At 45.0% G+C, this 26,786-nt stretch overlaps 2 protein-coding genes across 11 annotated transcripts in view; one reads left to right on the top strand and one right to left on the bottom strand.

Moving 5' to 3' along the window:
* The window catches only part of LRRTM3 (leucine rich repeat transmembrane neuronal 3), an 85,928-nt gene extending 60,388 nt beyond the window's left edge, over positions 1-25,540 (top strand). For 2 of the 7 annotated variants that reach the window (XM_054637290.2, XM_054637289.2), the window contains one exon: positions 22,064-25,540. In XM_054637290.2, the coding sequence (XP_054493265.1) occupies positions 22,064-22,273 (210 nt within the window). In that variant the 3' untranslated portion in view covers positions 22,274-25,540. The remainder of the gene's footprint in view (positions 1-22,063) is intronic. The other 5 variants (XM_077183551.1, XM_077183549.1, XM_077183550.1 and 2 more) reach the window with 5 other exon arrangements.
* The window catches only part of CTNNA3 (catenin alpha 3), a 440,676-nt gene that overhangs the window by 303,938 nt on the left and 109,952 nt on the right, over positions 1-26,786 (bottom strand). The window contains exon 1 of one of the 4 annotated variants that reach the window (XM_077183546.1): positions 2,736-2,753. The exons of the other annotated variants lie outside the window; for them this stretch is intronic. Coding sequence (XP_077039661.1) covers positions 2,736-2,738 — 3 coding nt within the window. The 5' untranslated portion in view covers positions 2,739-2,753. Of the gene's footprint in view, positions 1-2,735; positions 2,754-26,786 lie in introns of those variants that run through there. 4 annotated transcript variants of the gene reach the window in all.

The raw sequence follows: 26,786 nt of genomic DNA, 5'->3' as shown, positions 1-26,786 counted from the left end.
ACTGCTATCACTTTCATCCTCTTTCTCCAGGATAGGGGAAGAGAGAAACTCTATTAAAACTTCTACAGAGAGCACACAGAAATGGCAGACATGTATTCTGAGCAAAATATTACTCATCCAAACCAGTTCAAGATAAAAGAGAAATAACTTCTTCCACCAGGAGTGCCTCTCTCAAGAGGCAATATTCTCCCACTGCTCCAGTGAGCCACCAACAACCAACACACAGAAATTTCCTCAGGGCCATGCACAAGGGTGCTGGGTCAGATGCAAATGCAGAATTTCCAGTGTTAGAAGCTTGCTCCATGTGCCACCTCTCAGCCACTCAGCCTCTGAAGACATTCCCAGGCTCCAGGCTAGCCAGGCTTTCCTTCTGACACAGCTGTGCCATGCACTGTAAGCCACATGCTGGCAACAGAGGATTCAGCCCTCAGTTTTCAGGCACACCTTTTCCCCCAAGTTCTGCTCATGCGGAACTCTAATTTTTCACAGTTAAACTCAAGGAGAAACATCACAGGTGTGATTAAAACACACCAAGAGAGAGATTTTGCCAAGAGTCCTGAATACACAGGGTTGTTATCTCTGTCCAGAACAGAGATTGTTCCTTTACTTGATCCCCATTTGCTGAAGACAGTATCTTAGGCTTTCCTGAATCAGATAATTCCTGGTGATTTTGCCACCAGTGAAACCTCTCAGAAAGTGAAAACTCAGTTGCTCTTTGTGATCCCTGCATTTGGAAAGACAACCAGCAGGACTTCAGCACTTCAGTCAGACAGTGATGTCTCCTTCTGGAGTGCAAGCACAACAGAGAGGTGAGAAGAAAACAGAGCTGAAGAAAGACTGAACAGATGGGACTTTGGCAAGAATGTCTCTGATCCCACACAAAACACAGCTATCTCCAAATTCTCTTTTAACCTACTTGTTGCTCTATTTCTCTTACAAGTTCTATCCTCACTCAGAAGTGTATTTCTTTGATCTACACCTTCTTAATTCTGGGAACAATCAATATCTCTTACTAAGCTAGGAACTTTTCAAGACTAAAAAGTGGGTTTTTTTTCTTTTTTGGAGGGTTGGGGAGCAGAGGGCATGGAATGCCAATGCTAAATTCCAACAACAAAAAGCCTTCTATCCAGAAACCTACTGAGAAAATGTTTAATCCAAATCAGCCTTGAGAAACACATAAGAGAATTAGTTTGGTTCCAATTCAAAGTATCTTTGAAAATTGGTATTTTAGAGGGGGGCTGAGAGGAGTTGAGGAGATCACCTTTTCCATCATTGCCCCAGCAGCAATGGCCACAATGCATTCCTGACAGGAGTCTGGCTCATCTGTTTCTGGCTTGCTTCCTGTGAAGTACACTTCTCTATTTCCTCTGGCAGCTATTACAGTACTTAATTGCTCCTAACAGGAGAAGTTTAATCCAATTGAATCCTATTTGAGACCTGCTTCTTGTTTTACCCACCACTATGATGGAGAACAGATCTTCCCTTCTTTGCATCAGAACTGTATAATATCTGAAGGGGTTTATCACATGTTACTTCATGCTCTCTTGACTGAAGACTCCAAATCATTCTTGTAAGTTGTCATTTCTAGATTCCGATTTCTCCCAATGCTGTCCTTCAGGAAATCTCTGATTAATTTGTAGCTTTAATGACATATCTCAATAGTGGATATTATTCCTCTCCAGCCAAGGCCTCCCCAGTGCTGGCCAGTGTAAAACAATTTCAAGACATGCCCTGGCACTGAAGTAGCTCCTGTGCCACTCCTTTTTTGTATCAGCCTGCTGGTGGTGCCCACACAGCCTGTGCTGAACTGCCCCTCCTCCAGCTGTTTCCCCATATGGGGACACACCTGGCCAGTCCCTCATGAGGGCAGAGCCAGGCACCTCATTTTTGCAAATCTCCTCTCCCAGCTGCCAATCTGAAGTCCAGTTCTGTCCTACGACATGCCTGCAGTCTCCTCCTGCAGTTCCAATCCTCAGCTCCACAAGGTGCTGCCCCCTATGACACATCCAGAAGTCTCTGCAGGCCTTCATTTGCTGTTCTCCTGACCTGAGAGTGAAACCACACAGCTCAGCTGTTACAAAGCTCCCCCCATGCCCTCACCCTCATTTCAGCATGTAGTAAATAAGTTCACCATGCAGTTCACATTCCCTACCATGCTCTCATTCACTATGCTCTAGTACCTCAGTCAAATCAGCACACATGAACAGGTCCATGTACAGTACCCATTTTATCACTGTTTTTCAATTTAGGTCAACACAGTAGGTAGAAAGACAGACAATGTTACAAACACATCCGATCCCTGCCTTCTAAACACACTACAAAATACACAAAACAAGCATTCAGATTTCTTCCATAGTGTTTGCAGCTTCTCTGGCTCCTAGGAAGAAAACCATGATGCTGACCCTGTGTACCACAAGTGCCACAAGCAGCCTGAAGCAGCAGGACATTCTGGCGTCCTGGCACTTGCCCTGGCAGAGCTCCCAGCTCAGGGATGTCCCAGAGCTCTCCCAACAGCTCCTGGCCCTGCTCTGCAGCCCCTGCACAGCTGTGCTCTGCTGCTCTGGGTGCAGCTCAGCAGCACAGAGGCACCTTGCAGCAAACGTTCACACAGGCACCTTGCAAACCCTCTCTCTCTCATTCTGATGTACTGAAGTTTGAGAAGCCACACAAGAACATGCAAAAATCAAATAGACAAGAAAAGCCACTGTGATCATAATAAAAGCTAATTTACTTACCATGCAATTGTCTAGAGCTGCTGTGAAAATTGCTTTAACCAGTCCTAGCTGTGGGCTGAGAATGAAATACATCTTCTGAAAGTTTATCAGAAGAAATAGGCATTAACAAAACACTTTGATTTTAAAAATAAGCAAGAACATTGGAAATCAAAGTTCCCAAAGCAACTAGAAGTCTGTCAAATTGTACATGTGTATTGAAGTGAAAAATTAAAATATAGATATGCACAATGGAGAGACTTAAATAACTGCCATGGAAGAGTGTAACAGCACAGTACTTCTTCAGGGGCAGCATTAAAGAGACTTGTTTCCCTCCCCACCTGGAGAAACAGCAGACCCCAAAAGAACTGAGACACGGGTCCAGACACACAAAGGATTTCCTTGAAAGTCAGAAAAAGCGTAAGGACCTTTCACCTAGACAAGTTTGAAATCTCCTTTAATACTGCTATCCTGGCCAAATGGACTTTTCCAGAGGAAAAGTTCTTCACAACTGGACCAATTCCTATATTAATTAATGTCTTATTCAGCTTAAAGTGCTGATCTTGATGAAACATGGCATCAGTTATGACAGGAGCAGATGTTTTTGTAACATCATCACCGCTGATTAACAACCACTTCACAGGCTGCTATACACCCCAAACCACAGTGTAACTCACCATACTCCTCCTCAGGAGCTGGGACTGCAGCTGTGCAGGAGCCCCATGGGATGTTAGGAATGGCAGCCAGTGCACAGGCTGGCTGTGGCTTTTAAAGTCCCCTGCCAATGAGCAGATGCCCAGCAGCACCATGTACCCAAGTGAGCTCTGTACCCCACGGTCACGTACTAAGCCCCAATGGCACAATTAACTGGGACACCCCTGAGAGCACACCAAATTACATACCTTCCCAGTACTCTGAAATCTTGATCTAGTAAATCCTCTCACCCTGATTTACAATAACTGAGTGATGATCCAAAGCCTGGATTTGGGGGATTATCCAAGGACTAACAGTATCTTTGTCAATGAGAGTGAATATATCTGTCAGTCTCTCACTGTTAATTCAGGAGTCAGTTGAAAATATTATTTTATCAAAGTATCCATAATGCTTTAAAGGCCTGTAACAGATCAGATCCAATACTGAGATGAGACATCAACCTTCAGTTCTTACCATGGATTTGAACAGAGATCCAACAATGCATCACATTTAAGTAGGTGCCACAAAAATGGGGAATACCTATGAAACTGGTAAAATACTAGCAATCAAAAGAATAAAGGAATGTTTTACAGTGACTAGTTTAAAGATCCCCATCCTATACTTACAGCAAGATAATTTGGCAATAAGCAGCCAATAACATTAGGGATAAATATGTATATAATTCTCTAGTCTAAACATTCTTTTCAGTCCAAAGTCTACTTGTGTGAACAGAAAACACAAGCAACTGTTTAAGCTTCAGGCAAAAAACCAAGAAAAGTGTAGCAGGAAAAGTGTTATGCTAAAATCTTTCTGCAAAAAGATTTTCACTTTTAAAAAAATGTAAATTAAATTGAATTCCTGTTATTCAGTCCAGATTTCTCTGTCAACAAGCTGCCAGCTCCTTAGTTGAGGCTACAAAGGCTGAACTCTAATGGAGGACCCAATTCCCCCTTTGGTAGCAATCAACATTAGATTTGCTCGGAACAAAGCACTTTGGGATCCCTTTTCTGACATCTGGTAAAAAAATCTCTTTGCATACCCTATTATCCAGTACATGAGAAAAGTACTTTATAGTTCAGAAAAACAGAGATGGTATTTTATAGTATAAGTGTATCAGACTTCTTTTATATTTGTCACATCTGTAAAACAGTATGGTAATGGTAGCATGGCATTTTTGTAAGTAGGTCACCATAAATACTTGGAATTATATTACATTTCTCAAACCTGAAAACTAGGACCTCATCCTGCCAGTTGTGCCTCTTGGCACATGTACCTTAGACTTGCAGCAGACACTTCTGCAAATATGAAAGAGTCAAAACTAGGGATTTTAACATAACCTACAAACCAACTGGTTTCCAGAGCCTGTAATACCCCAGAGTTATGACATCTTCGTGATTAACAGGGCTATCAGCACTGTCTGCTTAGGTGATGGAGGAGTCCACCTGTTTCACTGGAAACTAATCCTGACTCTATCATCCAGGAGCTCAGTGATGGCTTACAGGTTAAAAACCTCCTAAAAATGAGCCCCTGGGCTGGCTGGTTTGACAAGTACCTGCCAAGAGGAAGTATCCCAGAGGTTCTGAATACATCCTGAATTACTGAGGGAAAAAATGGACTTTGTGTGCACACTGGACCTCTTGCCCCTGCAGCTGAGCATTTCCCTTCCCTGCCAGCCAGGGCCAGTCTTTGAGGAGTCAGAACATGAGGGGGGACAGCACCAAGAGCCTCTCTCTGTGCCCCTCTCTGCCTCTTCACTTGGTGTTTCAGTAACACCCAAGCCAAGCAATCCTTCATGCCCTGGCTTTGAACACCCTGAGTGAGAGTGTTTTGCAATGGAAAGGTGGAACCACATGATTGATTTGGGGTTTTTCCCCTTGAAACAAGAAGAGATTGGTATCATGAAAAGACACGTAGGAAAACCAGGAAAAGGAGGTCCCATACAGACTTAGGGCACCTTAATATCACAACACACACAAGAAAAGTTTGGGTGATATGGATGAAACAGGGCTCACACTGGAGATTTTACTGTTGCACATTCTGTCCAAAGCAGTGCTGCAATGCTGAGCAAGGGAAAAGATAGCTGGCAGGGGCACTGTGAGTTGTTTAATTAAAAGAAGCTATGTCCTGGCCAGGGCTTTATGTTAAACAATTTGCTGTTTAAGCAACCACCTGTTCCATCAAGTTAGAGTTGGCTCTGATGGAAGAAAAAAATTTAGAGACTAAGCTGAGAAGTATTCATAACTCTCCAACACTGAAGAAAAATAAAAAGTTTAAAAGGACATACAGTTCTATCCATCAAAGCAGCAGTTTCCATAAAATCAGTATAAACCACATTTGTTGAATGTATTTTAGATGTTAGAAAACCCACTGAGCAGGCACATTCCTGATTACAGAATGAAATGAAAGCAGATAAGACTCTGCCAATCCTCATTCTACCACATGCATACAACAGAGCTCTCAGGAGTCGGTGCTGAGCTGAGCCACACGTCCAGAGGGACGCCCAGACAGCACCAACACACACAGCAGGGCCAGCAGCAGGGCTGCCTGAGCCACCCAGCCAAAGGACACAAGGAAATGAGCCAGCAGCTGTCCCACCAGCTCCCTGATGCTGCACACAACTCAGTGACTTCCAGTCCCAGCACAGCAGGCAGACTGAAAAGGAGCCCTGGCCCAGGGGAACAACACCAGAGAGATCCATCAGTAAATTAAACTGTGGCAAAGACTGGCACAGCTCTGACACCCAGCACTGAGGCTCCCAAACACTCTGCTCTCTCACTGCATTCATTTTTTCCAATCAGACACCTAGACAAGCTGAGCTTTTTAAAACCTTCTTACAACATGTGCACTTGTGCTGTTTTTCAGTGGAGGTCCCATCCCAGCAATACCATCGTGCTTCTCATCTTTTGGCTGAGCTGCAATTCCCTTCCCTTCCTCAATTTATCCAAACAAGCTGCAGGAGCTAAAGCTTGCCTTGCCCTCGCCCTGAGATCTCTGCACAGCTCAGCCAGGCTTCACTCCTGGGCTGTGGGCAGCAGGAATGCCCTGAGAGCTGGGGCAGCACAGCAGTGCCAGTGCACGAGGCACAGCAAATGCAGCACCAAGGACAAGCTGGCTGCTCAGGTGCAATAAAAATGCACAGTGCAGAGACTGACTGCTGCAGGGAAGCCAAGAGGTGATACAAAACAGCAGCACATTGCTCAATCCTTTTCAGGAGTGGAAAGGAACAGAAAGGACAGGTAGATTAAGGATTGAGCCTAGAATGATTTCAGGATTTGTTTGTTTGTTTGTCTGCCTCACCTGCTTTTAGTCAAACAACATATGTGAAAATACCACATACTAATTGATTAAAAAACAGAAAATAAAGAATCTCAGAAACTGAAAATCCATTAGGCTGCATGTATTGCTCTTAAAGAATAAAAGATAATCTGTTAATGAAGAAGAAATGAACATATCAACAATTCAATACAAATCATCAGCCCAAGCAATTGCATTAGCTTCTCTGAATGGCAAATAACTTTTATTCTCCTCATTTTTGCTCTTTAAAGCTTTTCCATTTAAACAACATTAAAAAAAAAGACAAAACATGTTATTTATTCAAATTACATATCTACTTCTCAGAAAAATGAATTTATTAGAGTGTTTTGAAAGCTCTACTGCAATTTTTACATTTACTCCAGAAAGTGAATGATGGCATGTACTGAAAAAGTTGGCTATCTAGGATGCTAAGTGGTTTGTCTTAGAGATACAAACCAAGCTTAAAATTAATTATTCCTCCTTTCCTCGCTGCACTCTTCTCAAGTTGCCACCTTATCTCTGGAGTAGTTTCTAAGATAATTCTTTTCATCCCTTTTCTCAGTAACATCAAGAAAAGGTTATCTCTGAATATGGTGTTCTCCATAATTTTACTTTCTTTTAAACCCTCAGTTATTACTTTTATATAAGCCAACTTTCAGCCATCCCCATTTTGAGATTTGACAGCCAATCTGCACTGTAGAAGCAGAGAGAGCAAATGCAGGCCTGCCTGAGCCAAGGCAGTGGGCTGGCAGTGCCAGCCTGGCACACAGCCCCTGAGAGCACAGCACAGGCAGCAGAGCAGGAGCTGCCTGCAGCCCCGTCCCTGCCCTGCAGCAGGACAGCGACTTCTGCACAGAGCCACTGAGTGTCCTCAGACACCAGAGCCAAGCTGGGCACTCCACTGGGGCCACCACACCACCTTGAGAGGTGACCCGTCTGTGACACCTCAGGGAGGCACAAACACAAACACAGAAAACGCAAGGCAGGAAAGCTACAAAGGACTGCTCTGTGCTCTGAAGCAAGAGCATTTTCTGGGGCAACCACTGCAGCATTAATCAATCTACACACCAATTTCCTTTAAAGTCACTTCACTCTCAAGCCAGCCTTCGCTTGCCACAGAAATTCATAGAAGTGAAATAAGTGCTTCAACAATCAGCAATTTGGCTGTCTTTCCTAAATCATGATGCTCAAATAATTATTTTATTGCCTTTCTCTTCCAACACACTGCCAAAATCCACATTTCCACTAAGTCCTCAAATAATCCTAGGAAAAAGCAGTATTTTCTGGGCAGCACTTGGCCTTCCCCAGACCCATTTCCTGCCAATGCCAGATGCACAGCGCAGATACCAGCAAAAACTTTGTGGAAGGCAAATTCCAAGTGATGCCCAGCCTGTGTGGCTGGGACACAAAGTGCCTGCAGAGGCACGGTCTCTTCTAATAAACTCCTGGGTGACCAAAGGCAGCTGCCTGACTCAGGAGCAGTGCCACAGACTCAGTGCATAACAGGGAGAAGTGAGCAGCACTAAAATCTTCATAAACTTCCCTTTTATAAATCTTTGTGCTTGTAAAATCAAATAGGAGTTTAAAAATGTGTTGCTAATGTTCATGAGGTTGAGAATTTTTTTCTGTACAACTGTAAAATCCATTGCTAGAAAACAAACATGACCCATTCCAGTTAGCTTCACCAGCTCTGGGCTAAGAGGTCTTTCATAGGGAATTTTCCAGTATACGTTTGAGACTGGCAGATTTCTGCACCAGCCACCTGCATCTTTGGGTAGCTCAGCTGAATAGTTCTCTGTTCATCTATTTTTAATGTGCAAAGCACATTACCAAAAGGAACAAAATGATAAATAGCAAACTAGTCTTTAAAAAGGCAGAAAACATCTCAGTCACATAAAGTTCTATCAAATATTTCTCTATTATTCTAAAATTCCCCTAAAGAACTTCTGCCCAAATACTTAAAAAGAAGGTTTGTAATTAGACGTGACCTCTGTTTGACATCTGATTATGAAATTTGGTCAGATTACCAGCCCACCTGCTGCGCATATTAAACAACACAAACCCAGATTTTGAAAAAGCAGTACTAGAAATTAATTTTGCTTTAGTCATTCTCATGCAAATTCTCGCAGCCAAAGTTTTAGACAAAGGTTTCCAAAGCAAATGGCTTTAGAGAGGGGTTTGTGTGAGGTAAAGTTAGCTAAGACAGTTCTCTGTGCTGTCTCCAAAGCCCTCGGCCCATGCAGCAGCTGTGCTGGCCTTGTACAGGTCTGCCCAGAACTCAGAACCAGAGCTGCAGGCAAACCCTGCCTGCCCCCCCTGCAGGGCTGCAGTGTGTGAGAGCACTGGAGCTGCAGCAGTTCCCAGGAACAGCCCCAAGGCCTGCCAGGCCCCCTGGCTGAAGGGCAGGAGCTCAGCCCCCATGGCTGCAGGGCAGAGACTCAGCCCTATGGCTGCAGGGCAGGAGATCAGCCCTATGGCTGCAGGGCAGAGACTCAGCCCCATGGCTGCAGGGCAGGAGATCAGCCCTATGGCTGCAGGGCAGAGACTCAGCCCCATGGCTGCAGAGCCAGGCTCAGCCCCCCTGGCTGCAGGGCAGGAGCTCAGCCCCCATGGCTGCAGAGCAGAGACTCAGCCCCATGGCTGCAGGGCAGAGACTCAGCCCCATGGCTGCAGAGCCAGGCTCAGCCCCATGGCTGCAGGGCAGGAGATCAGCCCTATGGCTGCAGGGCAGAGACTCAGCCCCATGGCTGCAGGGCAGGGACTCAGCCCCATGGCTGCAGGGCAGAGACTCAGCCCCATGGCTGCAGAGCCAGGCTCAGCCCCATGGCTGCAGGGCAGAGACTCAGCCCCATGGCTGCAGAGCCAGGCTCAGCCCCATGGCTGCAGGGCAGAGACTCAGCCCCATGGCTGCAGGGCCAGGCTCAGCCCCATGGCTGCAGGGCAGAGACTCAGCCCCATGGCTGCAGAGCAGAGACTCAGCCCCATGGCTGCAGAGCCAGGCTCAGCCCCATGGCTGCAGGGCAGAGACTCAGCCCCATGGCTGCAGGGCAGAGACTCAGCCCCATGGCTGCAGGGCCAGGCTCAGCCCCATGGCTGCAGGGCAGAGACTCAGCCCCATGGCTGCAGGGCAGAGACTCAGCCCCATGGCTGCAGGGCCAGGCTCAGCCCCATGGCTGCAGAGCCAGGCTCAGCCCCATGGCTGCAGGGCAGAGACTCAGCCCCATGGCTGCAGGGCAGGGGCTCAGCCCCATGGCTGCAGAGCAGGAACTCAGCCCCATGGCTGCAGAGCCAGGCTCAGCCCCATGGCTGCAGGGCAGGGGCTCAGCCCCATGGCTGCAGGGCAGGGACTCAGCCCCATGGCTGCAGAGCCAGGCTCAGCCCCCCTGGCTGCAGAGCAGGGGCTCAGCCCCATGGCTGCAGGGCAGAGACTCAGCCCCATGGCTGCAGGGCAGGGGCTCAGCCCCATGGCTGCAGGGCAGAGACTCAGCCCCATGGCTGCAGAGCCAGGCTCAGCCCCATGGCTGCAGGGCAGGGGCTCAGCCCCCATGGCTGCAGGGCAGAGACTCAGCCCCATGGCTGCAGGGCAGGGGCTCAGCAGGGATCTCTCTCGTAGCCCAGAGCTGCAGAAGCACAGGAGCCCTCCGTGGTGACCCAGCAAATGCAGAAACCCAGCTGCTCCTCAGCAACAGAAGGCTCTGGAGCTGGGAACGCCAGCCCAGCCGTGTGTCAGCAGGCTGTCAGTGCTCCTTTGCCAGCAGGCCTGAACAGAGCAGCACTCCTCACCAGTGACACCTTTGGGTGCTCTGTGGATACCAAACACCAAAACAGAGTTTATGACTGCACAGTCACACTGCTCAGAACCACTTCTGCCTTCAGACCCCTGACACTCTGTAGGTGCCATCAGAGCCCTACACATGGGACAAGCCAGAGCCTGCACCTGGTTTTTGATTGCTGTGTTCAGAGAAAATGCAGAAATGCCTAAGGAACTTGAAAGGGAAAAAATGGGGTCCATGCATGACACACACCAGACACTGATCTGCCCAAGCAGCCAGATGATAACAAACAACTGACACAGGGATTATCTACATTCTGTCCTGACAACTTAATTAAGTCATTTAATTAGTAACAGCCACCAAGTATTCCACTGGAACTGTTACTAACTCCATCTATTGTGGCTGGTTTACCTTTTTTGCCTGTGCTAAATGTCTGAGATGAGATGTGATGATACTTTGTGACTACCATCCTGCTAATGGCAGGGCTTGGCCTGGGCAAAGGAACCAATCCTTGAAATTATTCTCAAGGTACTCAGAATTGGTCAAAAAGACATGGATGGATTTTTTGCAACAGAAAATTGCAATTAAAAAAATTAATTTTAAAAAGAAAAAGAAGAAGATATACACAATATCTCACTAAGAAGTCTGGAACAGTTGGATTAGACTACAATTTCTCATTACAATTTTAATACACCATTGCCATTTTACAGATTTAATCAACATTTCAAAAATCAATTTTGATAATACATATTGTTGAAGGTTTAATTACTAAGACAGCATGTGACAAAAACCACTTAGAACCAAATACTCTAATTCAAAATGAAAATATGTCAAAAATGTCAAAAGTCCTTAATTGTTTTTTTCATTCAAATTCACACCAACATTTCTTAGATTCTTGAATTTCCATCTAAGTGGAAGTTCATGTTCCATCACCAGGATCTGCCTAGAGCTAGTTAAGGTAGAGCATGAGGCCTCAGAGTGCAAATTTCTCGTTTTGCAAAGCAGCCCTATCTTATTATCTTTAACAGGCACAGACCCATTAACACAGGTGGCTCACACATAATCTCATCCTTCTCAAGCACAGAGGGAAATCCTTTATTACCAGTGCAGCTTTGCCCACCTTGCACCTGCAGGCAGGAAACACCAACCCAGCCATGCAGCCCAGGAGCATCCCTGAGAGCACCTGCACTTCCCTGCTCCAGCTGGGCCGAGCCCTGAGCCCTCCAAGCTTGTCCTGTTTGCCACAGAATTCCCTCACTTGTTCACAGAGCAAGTGAGACCTCTGAACAGAAACACATCCTGCCTTGGAAATTCTGTGAAAGTTTCCCTACAGAATTACATAAACAAATGTATTTACTACTCTGCCTGTACTATTATCATTTGTTTCAGAACAATTCAGACTCCATTCTCCTTCTCCGGACCAGACCTGCTAGAAGCACTGCCAGTGCTGTTCCCATTTGGTGTGTTCCCCCACAGCCTGGGGGCTCTTGCTAGACATGGGGGGTTTAATACTGCTTAACATCTCAGGCTGCATGAAAAGAACCATCCTCTGCCTACTCACAGGACCAAAAACACTGCAAGCTGCTTCTTTTATCACACAGCAAGCTGACCCCATTTTGACCTGAAGGACACATGGTGACCCAGAAGAGCTGTACAGCCAGGGCCATAGATTGCTCTCTCCACAGCTGAAGTAAGAAAATAAACATATTTGTATGGGTTCTAGCGAGGATCAAAGGGACTGGGTGCAACTGGCTGGCTCTAAAGAAATATCCCGACCAGTCTGCCCTTCCCTCACTGCTCAGGATGTCTTTGAAGAGGAAATGAACTTTACCTGTACAAATCTGAAAGGAATACCACTGGCACCAAGTGGTGAGCAGGATGGGGCTTAAAGCACCCCTTGTCAAAAAGGCCACAAAGAGTCAGGGCAGCCCAGAGAGGCAGAGAGGACAGCCCAGAGAGCCAGGACAGCCCAGAGAGGCAGAGAGGACAGCCCAGAGAGGCAGAGAGGACAGCCCAGAGAGCCTGGCCAGCCCAGAGAGGCAGAGAGGACAGCCCAGAGAGCCTGGCCAGCCCAGAGAGCCTGGCCAGCCCTGTGCCTCGGTGCCCCGAGGGCCGTGCAGGACAGGACGGAGCTGCGCCCAGGGCCCGCCGGGCCGAGCCCACACCCCGAGCCCCGAGCCCCGGCACGGCCGCCAGGGCAGGGCAGAGGCAGGGCCGGGCAGAGGCAGGGCCGGGCAGGGGCAGAGGTCGAGCCGGACCGGGCAGAGGCAGGGGCAGGGGCAGGGCCGGGCAGGGCAGGGCCAGGCAGGGCAGGGCAGGGCCGGGCAGAGGCAGGGGCAGGGCCGGGCAGGGGCAGAGGTCGAGCCGGACCGGGCACAGGCAGGGGCAGGGGCAGGGCAGGGCCAGGCAGGGCAGCAGCCACCAGCACCCAGCTCACCTCCAAGCAGCCACAGCGGCTCCCCAACAACTCCTCCAGGACCCGGCTGTGCAAACTGCTCCGCTCTGCCCGGAACCCTGCCGCACACCCCGGACACACGGAATGGCCTCTGCCCCCTTGCTTACTATGACCTTGTTCAGTCCAATTTTCCTGAAACTCCCCAAAGTAACTCATTAGTGCAGCATTTAAGAGTGCAAAGGACAGCCTGGCTATCAACAAACTGTCACTTCATATTTGGAATGGCTGGCCTAAATTTTAGAGGAGTTAATATTAAATTGACCAAGTAATGCTTTCCAGCCCTGAGAAATTTGTCGTCCTAAAGGGAGGAATTGTTTCGTTTTGGACAATTCAATACACGAACAGCCAGCCTGAGTGCCACACAAATGTCATAGCAGCAGTGCAACTAATATGCACAACAGAAATATTTTCTTAACAAGTGCAAATAGTAACATATCTTAGAAATAAAGAAATCTAGCATATACTGATATACTGCTTGGGAATGTAACAGAGCTTTTTCCCTCAAGAACTGCACAGTGATAAAATATAGCATGAAGGCCACTCTAAGAGGGAAATAGGTTTAAAAAAAAAGAAAACATTTTCATTAGTATAAATATCAAACAATGTATGTACAGGATGTGATGGTTAAGGAAAAGAAACAATCTATTATTACTTCCATCACATCAGAAAATAACAATTTTTTATCAGTCAGGTAACCTTAATAAGAACCTTTATTGAGAACTGAATGATCAATATATCCCACACTCCCCATCCATGAAATTTATAAATTATATTAAGTCCTGCTCTTGCTTTTCAAGTTGTATCTGGTATTACTCTTCTGTTGTAATATCATTCATCTTTTAACCAACATCTTTTTTTAATTTACTTAAATAATTACACAGAGCCCATTCAGTAATGTAATCGGAAATACTTCACTCAGACGAGTTTTATGAAATTATACTATTCTGCAGAAATAAACAAAACAAACACTGCCCATTCCATGGTAAAGTCCAAGAACCAAGTCTGACAAAGCAGTATTTTATTTAAACATTAAATGTAAAGTTTGCTTTTCTTTTAGATATATTCTTCTATTAATTTTTTAAATTTTCAGTTAGAAATTTTTTGTTTAAATTCTTCTGTGTTTAGAGTTGTTTCTCCCAATATCCATTAGGAAGTCTCTTCTCTCTGTATGAACATATCATTTCTCCTACCACTAACAATGAACAAGGACTTCATTCCAGGAGAGCCTCTGCCAAAACTGCAGTAGCATTTTGGCATCATTCAAAGGGGTTTTTTAAGTTATATGAAAATGCTCTTGTTCCAACAATTAGAAAATAACAATACGCTAGTTATTCAACTGAAGAGCAATGGTAGCTATATGACAAATTGGTCTTTTGCCTATTTAAATTATTCTTAGAAAAGATTCTCATCCGCTCCTCTTTGAACAACACAAACCCACCCCACAGAACAAAGGAAGGATAAGAGAAGAAAATCTGGAATTCTGTGCAGCATGCATTATATTTTCAATGAGAACAGCTGCATCACACAGTGCAAAATAGACTTCAAATAGAAAACACTTCCTGCAATAAACAAACCATTTTAGTTTTAGCAAATTATTAAATCCCAAGGGAATCTGTCCGTATCCTTGAACTAATTTAAAGATTTGCATGCAAAACTCAGCATGTGGGGCACATTTGGATTTGAGTCAGGTACTTTAAGACCATAAAAATCAGCAAATGGATTAAAGCAGACTCAGTACAGGCTTTCCATCTCTGATAGGTATGCCTGGATTAGTCACTGGAATAATATTACTCATAGTTTAAGCTGATGTAAGCTGTGACTGTTAGATTTTTAAATAATTTGAGAACACTGTGCACAAAGCAACACCACTCCACAGAAACAAATTGTTTGAAATGTAAAGAGGAATTTCTATTGCAGCACGCCTGGGACTGAAATCAAAACCCCATGATTAACACTCTCATTGTTCAGGAGTAGTTTCCTGTGCCCAAAGAGGCCCTTGGGTGTTCTGCCTTTAAATGATCTGCACACAGCAGACAGCTCGAGGTGAGCTTGGGCTCAGCACAGCACCACAAATGCAGCAGGACACACAGGTACCAGGGCAGGGGAACTGAGGGATGGGGGGAGTTACTGTTTGTGGTTTTAAACCCTTCCTATGTGTATTTTTACACACTTCCTATGGCTCTGGGACTTGAGATTTCATGGGAATATCCCTGATGCTGTATCAGTGACCACTGAATGCCCCAAATTCCCTGGCACCCAGCTGGGAGTGCTGCAATAGCAGCAGAACAATGTGACTGCACCAGCTGAAGAACATCCTGCCTGGCACACACCAAGCTAATAAAATGAAGCATGGCTGCATCTGCAGGAAGGGCTTTGCCAGCACACCTCTGCTGAGCCAGTGTTGTGGCTTCAGCTACCAGAACACTGTGGACAGGATTCTGTCAGCTGTGACAGGAAAATCTGTCCTCCAGAAATGTCAGGAGAAAAGCATTGAAAACATCAGCTTTTGCTTGGGTTTGTGTTTTTTTAATTGGTACCCCATTTTAATCTCAAGATACCTGTAATACAGAATACAAATGAAATACATAGTTTGTCTTCAACTCAGTTTCTACACACTAAATTTTGGGAAAATCAAGCTAGCAGAGTAAATAAGGCCTCCTCCTTGCTCTCAGTCCCTCTTCCCTTCAGAGCTGATGACACTGCATGTGCTTGGATAAAGTGGGCTTCCCTGGGATCCCACAGTGGTTTCCCTGCTTGTCTCAGCACCACCAGACTCTCCTGTACCTGAAAGCCTCTTTTGGGATATAGCACTTAAGGGAAGAGAGCATCAGGGCACCTCAGTGTAAAGCAGCCAAAGAGACAGTGCAGACTGCAAGGAAAGCAAAGGTGAATGAGATAATAGACCAATGGCAGCCAACATCAATATAACTGGGAGATGGACAGCTTACACAAATTATTAATATGGTCAGTAGTAAGAAGGATTCTTCCTCCCTAAGACAGAAATAGGGCGAAAACCATAAAACAAAGCATGTAAGAAAGGTTAAGATTTGGAAGGTAAGAAAGAGAAAGGGCAAAGCATAAAAAGGACAATGTTGACATCAGTTTATCAAGTTCCTTGGTATTTCCTAAACCCCCTCTTACTGGGGTTTTAATAACTTCAGCTTTCACTAAATTTAGAACTTAGCCTTCATAATTAAACGTAAAAACTATATCAAATTTCCCAACTGTTCACACACTGAAAAGCAAAGAACCAGCTAAAGATTGTATCAATAAAAATACTTTCCTCTTCTTAAGGTAAACTCATGACCTGTGGAGTCTGAGTTGTGGTTCTGAATACTCAGAGTAGCTAACACTTCAGCTTCTGGTTCATTCAGTGTTGTTTATTCTGCTGCTGTTTTATTTCTCTGTAAACAAGCCTGATGAAAAGTAATGAGATTGCCTGTTATAGTACTTAGGGGATATGAAAATTGCCTGTTACATTAAAATAATTAGAGAAGGAAATAAGATCATATTAATCGCACTCTACAGAAGCTTACCCAAGGTATGCAAACCCATCCTCTGAGGATCACAAAAAATTCTTAGAGCCCACTGATGGCCCAAAAAGTTCAACTATCAACCAAAACAGGAACGATTAATAAAAATCTGTGAAGATAACTGCAGTTGGTGCTGTAAAAGAGTGGATATCGCAGCTGGGAGTCTGCAGTGGGTTTTGCTCATTATGAGAAATACCCTGATTGCCATGTACAGCTCTTGCTCTCCACAGCACCAAGTGTGCCCTTGGGTGTGGGGAAGCCTTGCTGCACAAGCAGGCCCCAGGCTCTGAACAAGGCTCTGAACTGAACAAGGCACCCTGATGTCCAACTAAGCCTGGCTTGGACAGCTTTTGAGGAACTTTAAATCACTGTTTGTTCTACTTCGTGATACAAGAGATTTTGATTTAAGGGAGACAGACCTCCCCTAACTATGAAACATACCTATAATGTAAATCCAATTAATTTCAGTGGTTTTCTTCTTAGAATTCTAGAACTTTCAGAGGAGAAGGGAAGGTGGTGCACTGACCTCTCCCAGGGCTTGTCCACATGTGTGCATGTACAATGTGCACACAGTACCTACATATTTGGCTTAAACACACATTCTCTGAGACATCTCTACAAATTCACTTTTCAAAGGTGTCTTTTTTAATGTGCTTTTATTCATACAATTCCCTCATATTTCAAGATAATCTACTGATTGCTAAATAGAGAATTATAACTAAGATACAGCACGATGCTCAGGTTCTCCAAGCTGCAGCAAGCTTTACAAGGACAAAAGACAGCTCCCTTCTACCTGCAGCAAAAGCTTGCTAGGCAATACTTCTCTTTGAGTCCATTATTCATCCAGAACCTAAAGTAAAAGCTTTATCTGTGTTGATTCACTTTTAGTCTCACAAAGTTCAGCGCTGTTGGTTTTAAATGATACCTCGGTAATTATGCCCGCAGAGCCTATCTGATAAACATCAAATTTTGCATACAAATTAAAAACAAATGAGAAGCCTAAAAAGGTTAGTGCTCAGTTAGATATGGATCTAATTGTAATAACATTTTAGAGCTACTTTAGGATAATGTACACCTCTATTAAATATTATGAACCATATTTTAAGCAACTGAATGGATTAATCTTTATTTAGTCACACACTCTCACACCTACTTCCTTAATTCACTTCACTACATTAGAACTTGAAGGACTGCTATTAAAAAGAAACAAAAATCCAAAACCACAGGTTGTTCAAATTAAAAACAAAACAAAACCAAACCAACAAATAAAAATCCATGCAACCAAAGGAATCCACACAGACAAATTAAAAAAAAAAAGAAGCAAGGAGATATTTACTTTGTCAGGCAGAAGAGTATTTATAACTTGTTCATTTTTCTAACATTATTAGCAAGCATAAGTGTCTAACTGAAAAAATGTAATACATACTCCTTTCAGAGTCAAGCAGGCAATCAGAGCTAATCAAGACACAAGTTGTTCTCATCTCACAAATGTCACATTCTTTGCAGGAAGGAAAGATCTTAAGTAAATATCACCCTGTACAAATTTAGGAAAATTAACAACATGGAAGACAAAATGTCCAGCAATTAGGAAACCATGGCTCATTATGTCTTAGCCTGAACCCAGTGAACTGAATCAGTGGAATACAAAACCTTTTCCTTCTGATTTCTCCTCTTCATTATCATCTTCTTAAAATTAAGAAGAAAGGGTTCAGCAGCTGTTGGCAGCTGTTCCCTCCAGCATTTCAAAAACTGGTAAAGGTGACTGTCAAAATTAGTATGTGCAAATTGCTGAGAATTTTTTTCAATTCCTTCTATTTTAAGATATTAAGTCTACACTGACATAACAAAAAAAATAGCCTTGTTTTCCCTTGGAACCTATCTGTGGTTGGTTGAATGCTCTCTACACTCTCTTCCAATCCTCAGAAAATACCACTTTACTGTTCAAGTGTCCAACATTCAAAACAAAGTTTCAGAAGTTCTGGTCTTTGCTTGTCAAAGTGATTTTTACTTTTTAACATCACCCTCCCTTTCCCAGGGAATGTGCTGCATCATAAATTACTGAAAAGTCATATTGAACACAGCACAGGAAAGATTACTGTTACAGATGGACTATAATTCTAATCATGCACTTAGTAAAGATTTTTTTAGTATCAATATAAGCCCAGGGCATTCAGTCACTGAAACAACTGAAGTCTAGACACAGCAGCTACTTCAGTAAAAGATTCTGTTTGTACTGCCATGGAGACAATGGGTCCTCCCCTTGAGAGTCACTCAAGGGATGGTTTAAAAGACTTAAAAGGATTTCAGGTTCCTCATCTGCCCTTTGCTTCCTCACTCTGGTCTCCCTCTGCCAGGAATGTTCCATTTAGTCTGGCACAGCAGTGCAGGCTGGGCACAAAGCACTTGTTTGGATCCAGTTGCATTGTTTCTTACTATGTGGGACCCCAAGTTAACCACAGATGAACATGTCAGAATAGAAAAATTGCCAAAGCCAAGCAGGACACGTGAAACATCCCACAACTATGTAGCAGAAAAAAAAGCAAGAGTTCCTCAGTATTTGAAAATCATACATCTGGACAGGTGTGCCCTTTGAAGAAAAATCACAATTCTCCCTCACCAAGAGGCCATTAACATTTGTGTGAAGAACAATTTTACTGGTCAGTGAAAGCTATTCTTGCTGCTTATACTTTTGGTAGGTTTTTAATTACAGCCTGAACTGAGTAGAAAATGAGTTTGAGAGAAGCAGGGAAGAAATCCTTCCTTTTGCATTCAACTCCTCCATGGCACTGAACTCCTCCATGGCACTGACAGGAAAACTGGTGGAGCTGATGTCCTTGGGACATCTCGTGCCAAAGCTCTCAGCAGCTGATCCAACAATCCACTGCCCTTTCCCAGGCCTTCAGAACTGGGACTGGGAAAGGCTGAAATGTGTAAACATGAAAGCACTACCTAAGAACTGAGAAATTTGAAGGAAAACAGAAGTCCTTAGGAGTGACTAGAGATTCCTGCAGCCCTCTCTTACCAGCACTTTCAAGGGACAACAATTCAGTCCAAAGAACTCACTGCCTTAGTGTGGCCTCCTCAGAGTGTATGCAAATTACCACAATAAGTAACTTCTGGTAACTTTACCCCCACAGCTGAATTAATTCTTGGTAGGGGAGCCAGAAGGATCTGAACTCTAAATCCACAACCATCACAAATTGGCTGTAACACATTTATCTGTTCCTTTAACAGAAGTTTCAGTATCTCCCTTGTTTCACAGCAGAACAGTTTTAAGTAAGTGCTTGAAAAAGCAGACAATGAAAGAAAAGGGACAGGATGATAATCAGATAGGTATTTTCTTTCCATAACTGGCTATCAGACAGCTCTAGGGCATTCTAGAGAGAAATTAAGGGACTTGTTACATGCAAGAGCTGCCTAAGTTACAGGGAGAACTCAAATGCAGGGGTACAGAGGCAGGAGACATAAATGTAGGTACAAAATATTTTGTAAATATAGGTACAAAACATTGAGACTCCTTAAGGAAAAAAAAGTCACAGAGACAAACTGACAGATGGTGAAGCATTAGGTTTGTTTTGAAGTTAATTTGAAATAACAAGACTCTTCCCATGGCCTCACATAAAGCATTACATTTTGAATTGTGTCCATAAAAGCTGTATAGTTCCCTGGTATGTATTTTAAGGGCTTGCTCCTTTTTTTAATTGAAGGCAACAGCAGAACTTGAATATGAAACAGATGAAATTCTCACATATTGACCATATGCTGATATACCACATTCCCATGCCTATTCTTGTGACACTCTCATTACACTGGAATTCTGTACATTTTCAGAATGACACATCACAGTGCTCTCACTTCTATTGCTTCCATCCTTCAGCTCATTTTATTCTCCTGTTTCAGTGAGGTTTATGCTCATCCCTCCTCTTCATGATCATCTGTTTTTCAGCTCTGCCATCTTCATGGAAAATATTCCATTGCCCTATTGTAACTTCCCATCACAACATTCTCAAGCCACCCAGAACTGTGGCAGTCCCCCTATGCCTTTGTTTTCCAAGTTTTCAGTCTCAGGATTCTATGACTGAGTCTTGAAATCGCCCCGAGAGGTTTGAATACCCCTCGTCCATGAAATTTAACAATATACCAAAATCCTTAGGCTGAAAATATTGCCACTAATTCTAAATACAATACATTCAGAAAAAAATGCAATTTTGTGTCTTATGAAAGGGCAGTCAAGGTCAAACAATCAGGTAGCAATACAGGCACAACAGCAGAAGCTTAATAAATGCTGTAAGGCCTTTGCAAGAACCTTTCCCACCTCTGCCAACTGCTGAGATATTCATCTGGAGCTACAAGCATTCCTCCCCAGCCAGTTCACATCTGTTGAGAAGTAAATACACTTCTGCAGGCTAGAGAAAAAAAAACATTTCCTGCAGATCCCTGTAATTGCTACAGAGACCAGACTCAAATTATTTGCCTCCTTTTTAAAAAAAAAAAAAAAAAAAAAAAAAAAGCTTTCCTTTTAGTCTGTGGTAACCTTTCAACTGCCAGTGATGATCAAAAGAAAAATGAAGAAAAAAAAAAATCAACATTCCAAACTGGACTACATTCTTTTCAGAACTGAACAGAATTATTTATAAAAATATTCTGGTTTGCCATACAGTTTTGTAAGTACAAATTTTTAGCTGCACTTTCTGTGTAAAGTAAGTCTAGAGTTTTATACTTCCTGACTGAAAAGATAGAGGGTTGCCAGAACTTCCCCCTCACTGCACAGAAATGTAATACTATGCAATGAAATTCAGCCTGCAGAACAGATGCCTCCTTGAATAGAAACTGCAATGGGAAGGCTTCTGAACTGTAAATCTAAGATAAGTAAATCTAAGATAAGCTGGGACATCCTGATGCTCATCTGAACCTGAACTCCAGACAATATGAAGCTCACATATCACTGATAATTAAACACTGTTGTGGGTTTTACTCCAGAATCGCTGTCAGAGATAAGAATTATTACAATTGCTGTGATATTATTAGATTATTTATTGATTTCAAAGAATTTCAAAGGAGGTTCTTCATAACTAGAAATTGAGGCACACCCCAGAAGGAATGAAAACATGAAGGAAAGCTGCAAAGGAGGAGATACAAATAGGGATGTTCCCTGTTTAGTTACAATGCCAGGAGGGCTGAGGTCTCCTTCCCCAAGCACTTCAATAGTAGGAACCCTCTCACCTGTATTTCCAAGCAGACCAAAGGTATCACACTCACTGACAAATTCAAGCCACTCACTTGAAAAAGCATTTACATTTATGTGCAATATTCCCTGTCACAGTGATTATACCTGAGGTTAATTACATTCTAAAGATAATTTAACTTGAATCACATCTTAATCTTCTCAAACACATTCAAGCATGTCCATAGCCCTTGGCCTCGAGATCCAAGGTAGTGGAAGTGAGGGTTAAAACATCCTGGAAAAGAGCAGGGTTGGGGTGGAGAGGAGTGGCAGAGGAACACAGAGAGCAGACAGCCTGGTTTTCCAACATGCAATTCAGGCAAGTACCATTTGGCAATGTCATTTGGTAACTGCTGTTTTTCCCCTCTGTTTTTGCCCAGATCCCACTGTCCATGAACATGTCAACGTTCCTGGCCTACGAGCAGCCCACGCTGAGCTACTGCGGGGTGCACCACGAGCTGCTGGCCCACAAGGCCTACGAGGGCAGCAGGCAGGAGGAGGCCATGGACACAGGCCTGGAGGCTGAGCTGGACCTGAGCACCATCACCACGGCAGCACGGAGCAAGGAGCACGGGCAGCAGCTGCCCTAGGGAATCCTGGAGCAAGGAGCATGGGCAGCAGCTACCCTAGGGAATCCTGGAGCAAGGAGCACGGGCAGCAGCTGCCCTAGGGAATCCTGGAACAGGGAGAGCAGGTGCAGCAGCTGCCCTAGGGAATCCTGGAGCAGGGAGAGCAGGGGCAGCAGCTGCCCTAGGGAATCCTGGAACAGGGAGCAGGAGCAGCAGCTGCCCTAGGGAATCCTGGAACAGGGAGCAGGAGCAGCAGCTGCCCTAGGGAATCCTGGAACAGGGGCAGCAGCTGCCCTAGGGAATCCTGGAGCAAGGAGCACGGGCAGCAGCTGCCCTAGGGAATCCTGGAACAGGGAGAGCAGGGGCAGCAGCTGCCCTAGGGAATCCTGGAACAGGGAGAGCAGGGGCAGCAGCTGCCCTAGGGAATCCTGGAGCACGGGCAGCAGCTGCCCTAGGGAATCCTGGAGCAAGGAGAGCATGGGCAGCAGCTGCCCTATGGAATCCTGGAGCAGGGAGAGCACGGGCAGCAGCTGCCCTAGGGAATCCTGGAGCAAGGAGCACGGGCAGCAGCTGCCCTAGGGAATCCTGGAGCAAGGAGCACGGGCAGCAGCTGCCCTAGGGAATCCTGGAACAGGGAGAGCACGGGCAGCAGCTGCCCTAGGGAATCCTGGAGCAAGGAGCACGGGCAGCAGCTGCCCTAGGGAATCCTGGAACAGGGAGCACGGGCAGCAGCTGCCCTAGGGAATCCTGGAACAAGGAGAGCAGGGGCAGCAGCTGCCCTAGGGAATCCTGGAGCAAGGAGCACGGGCAGCAGCTGCCCTAGGGAATCCTGGAACAGGGAGAGCAGGGGCAGCAGCTGCCCTAGGGAATCCTGGAGCAGGGAGAGCAGGGGCAGCAGCTGCCCTAGGGAATCCTGGAACAGGGAGAGCAGGGGCAGCAGCTGCCCTAGGGAATCCTGGAACAGGGAGAGCAGGGGCAGCAGCTGCCCTAGGGAATCCTGGAACAGGGAGAGCACGGGCAGCAGCTGCCCTAGGGAATCCTGGAGCAGGGGCAGCAGCTTCCCTAGGGAATCCTGGAACAGGGAGAGCACGGGCAGCAGCTGCCCTAGGGAATCCTGGAGCACGGGCAGCAGCTGCCCTAGGGAATCCTGGAACAAGGAGAGCACGGGCAGCAGCTGCCCTAGAGAATCTTGGAGCACGGGCAGCAGCTGCCCTAGGGAATCCTGGAGCAGGGAGAGCAGGGGCAGCAGCTGCCCTAGGGAATCCTGGAGCAGGGAGAGCAGGGGCAGCAGCTGCCCTAGGGAATCCTGGAACAGGGAGCAGGGGCAGCAGCTGCCCTAGGGAATCCTGGAACAGGGAGCACGGGCAGCAGCTGCCCTAGGGAATCCTGGAACAGGGAGAGCACGGGCAGCAGCTGCCCTAGGGAATCCTGGAGCAGGGAGAGCAGGGGCAGCAGCTGCCCTAGGGAATCCTGGAACAGGGAGAGCAGGGGCAGCAGCTGCCCTAGGGAATCCTGGAACAGGGAGAGCAGGGGCAGCAGCTGCCCTAGGGAATCCTGGAGCAAGGAGCACGGGCAGCAGCTGCCCTAGGGAATCCTGGAACAGGGAGAGCAGGGGCAGCAGCTGCCCTAGGGAATCCTGGAACAGGGAGAGCAGGGGCAGCAGCTGCCCTAGGGAATCCTGGAGCAAGGAGAGCAGGGGCAGCAGCTGCCCTATGGAATCCTGGAACAGGGAGAGCACGGGCAGCAGCTGCCCTAGGGAATCCTGGAGCAAGGAGCACGGGCAGCAGCTTCCCTAGGGAATCCTGGAGCAAAGACACAGACAGCAGCTTCCCTAGGGAATCCTGGAACAGGGAGAGCACGGGCAGCAGCTGCCCTAGGGAATCCTGGAACAGGGGCAGCAGCTGCCCTAGGGAATCCTGGAACAGGGGCAGCAGCTGCCCTAGGGAATCCTGGAACAGGGGTTGCACCCAAACCCTGGGGGAAGCTATGGACACCAATGAGCAGGCAGTTCTGTGGAGTGTAGGACCCTGTGCAAATTAAAAGTCAATCACAAAGATTAATTGTTTCCAGTCTACACTTTGTAATTAGTTCAGTTGTGCAGTATTTTTTTGACTTCAGAGTATGACCCTTGGAAGTGAATCTTTTTCAAAACTCATCCTACCTACCTGTATAAACTGTACAGATGTAATGTATTTTTCATATTGTAAAGTTTCAATTACCAAGAACAACTGGTATGTACAGTGCCATAATTTAATTTCATCTTACTTTACAAGCTTCAGTTTCTAAAGCTTCAAATTAACAAAAGTTATTCCTCGTGTTATTAAGTTACTCTGTTTTGTAGGGATCATTTTGTTACTGCTTTTGTGCCCAGACAACTTTAATCTAAAATTCTGTCCTTTGCAGAATATGCACCATTTTTACTGTGTTTAATGTGTAGAATTTTATCTACTGGTTCCAGAGGGAGGGCTTAACTATTCAAACTTCTAAGAAATTCCTGAAATATATATATATATTTCCTAGAAATGAAAACTAAAAAAAAAAATTAATTCTTCTCAAACTTACCTGTTGCCTTGAAATATAGCCTGGTTTTTAACAAGAAAGCTTGGTTATGCAACTGTTAGTCAAGGCTGATAATATTTTATTAACTCTCACTGTTCTGCAAGACAATACAGGACAGGAGACTTCAAGAGGCAGCTACAAAATCTGCTGTGAGTCTGCCAAATCAGGCATTTGTATTTCTGCTTAAAGACAAAGGGGTCGAAAACCTACTTCTGTCACAGGCAGCTGCTGACAGAAGTGGCAACAGAAACAAATCCTTATACTACTCCTAGAATGTAAAATGTCACTCAAAAGAAACATCCACTTGCTGAAAAATCTAGTAATTTGGAAAAAATGCTAAAAGTTTACAGTCCTTTAACATTATGATAAAGCAGACAAAGAAAAAGCCCAAAACTTTTAAAGAAAAAAAAACTTAATGTAGTATTAAGTCTTTAACAATTACTACATTGCTTATTTGTCTGTCATTTAATATCTGGATTGAAGCATTCTTATACCCCATTCTTTTGTTTTAAATCTTCAAGTCTTCTCAACACTGTATGAGAGTAACTTTTTATACCACTACACACTACCCTGTAATCATAAAAGATTACAGAAACTAGGAAGACATTATATCATGCTGACTCTGTGAAAAACAAAATGGGAACACAAGCCTTCCAAAATATAGGGGAAAAAAAGTTTCATATGGTGAAGCAACTTTTTTATAATAAAGAGAAATTATATAACCTCAAATCTATTTTTCTGGATCTTTATCCTACCATATTTTCATGTAGTTTCAAAGCAGAAGACTGAATTTTAAAATTACAGGGCAACTGTTTGTACAAAACAAGGTGAATAGAATGAAAATCAGCTTCAAAAATTGGTAACAATTCAATCTGCATTCAGTACCTGTTAAGTAGAAACAAAGTGTCAAAAGAAAATACATTATACTGCTTATTTATTAGCACTTCGATTTTGTAACATATTTTGCATAAATTATTTCCTCTTCAAAACATTAATTGTCTTTTTAAGACACATCTTACACCTGCACACTTGAGTTCTGTATTTCTTCACTACCCTGGTTCTTGAATCTGTTACCTTCCACAGTGCGGGAATTTTCCTACATGTAAGTTTGAAAATACATTTTGCTAATTGCCCACTGCTAACAAACATGCAGGAGTCACTCTGGAGCCCAGAGCTGCTCAGGCTGCAGGAAGAATTACCTGACTCACTCCACAGCTGGTTTTGAGGTGCAATGTTTTGGCATTCTGGCTACTGGAGCAGGCCTGAGCTGGAAGGAGCAAACACCACCCTCCCAAAAGGTGCTTTCAGTTGTTCTGCTCTGTGCTTCCTCCCCTGTGCTTGGACCTGCTGCCCTGGAGCATTGACAGTGTGTGAACAAGGGCCTGGCACTAAGGGAGCTCCTCCAAATGCCCAGGTTCCAGCCCCAGCACGGGACACTGGTGAGCTTAGACTGGGGAACATGAGAAAAGGTTCTCTTATGCAGAGACACAAGAAGGTTTGGATGAATGTTTAAAGAGGCACAGCTGGGCAGATATTCACATACACACCAACATTTTCCCTTTTCTCTTCCTCAATCATGAACCAAAGACTGCCAGTTCCAGATGTCACAGGACAAATGGCAGAAGCAGAGTTACAGAATCAGCCCCTGACAGATCCCTCATACTCTCCCAGTCATTTCCCAGACATCTGAAACACCAGGCTCTCTGCAACCCCAGCAGGCCCCTCCAGTGCTCTGCAAGATGGATCCAGCACCCAGGGCCCAGAGCAGCAGGGGGTGTGTGGGGTGTGTGCTCACCCCAATCCCAGACTGCTAAAACATACTCAGTGGATACCCTTGTTTAACATGGACTACATCAGCCTGAAACTTGCTATTCTCAGTAAGACAGATGTCTTCAAGAAAGCTAGATGGCAGGTAGGTACCTTCTCTAAAAGATCCTCATGATGAAGAAACCTAAGTAAGGCCAGCTCAGAAAAA

Source organism: Agelaius phoeniceus, chromosome 9, assembly GCF_051311805.1.
Source record: "Agelaius phoeniceus isolate bAgePho1 chromosome 9, bAgePho1.hap1, whole genome shotgun sequence".
Lineage (NCBI taxonomy): Eukaryota > Metazoa > Chordata > Aves > Passeriformes > Icteridae > Agelaius > Agelaius phoeniceus.
This window is presented reverse-complemented; position numbering and strand designations above follow the sequence as displayed.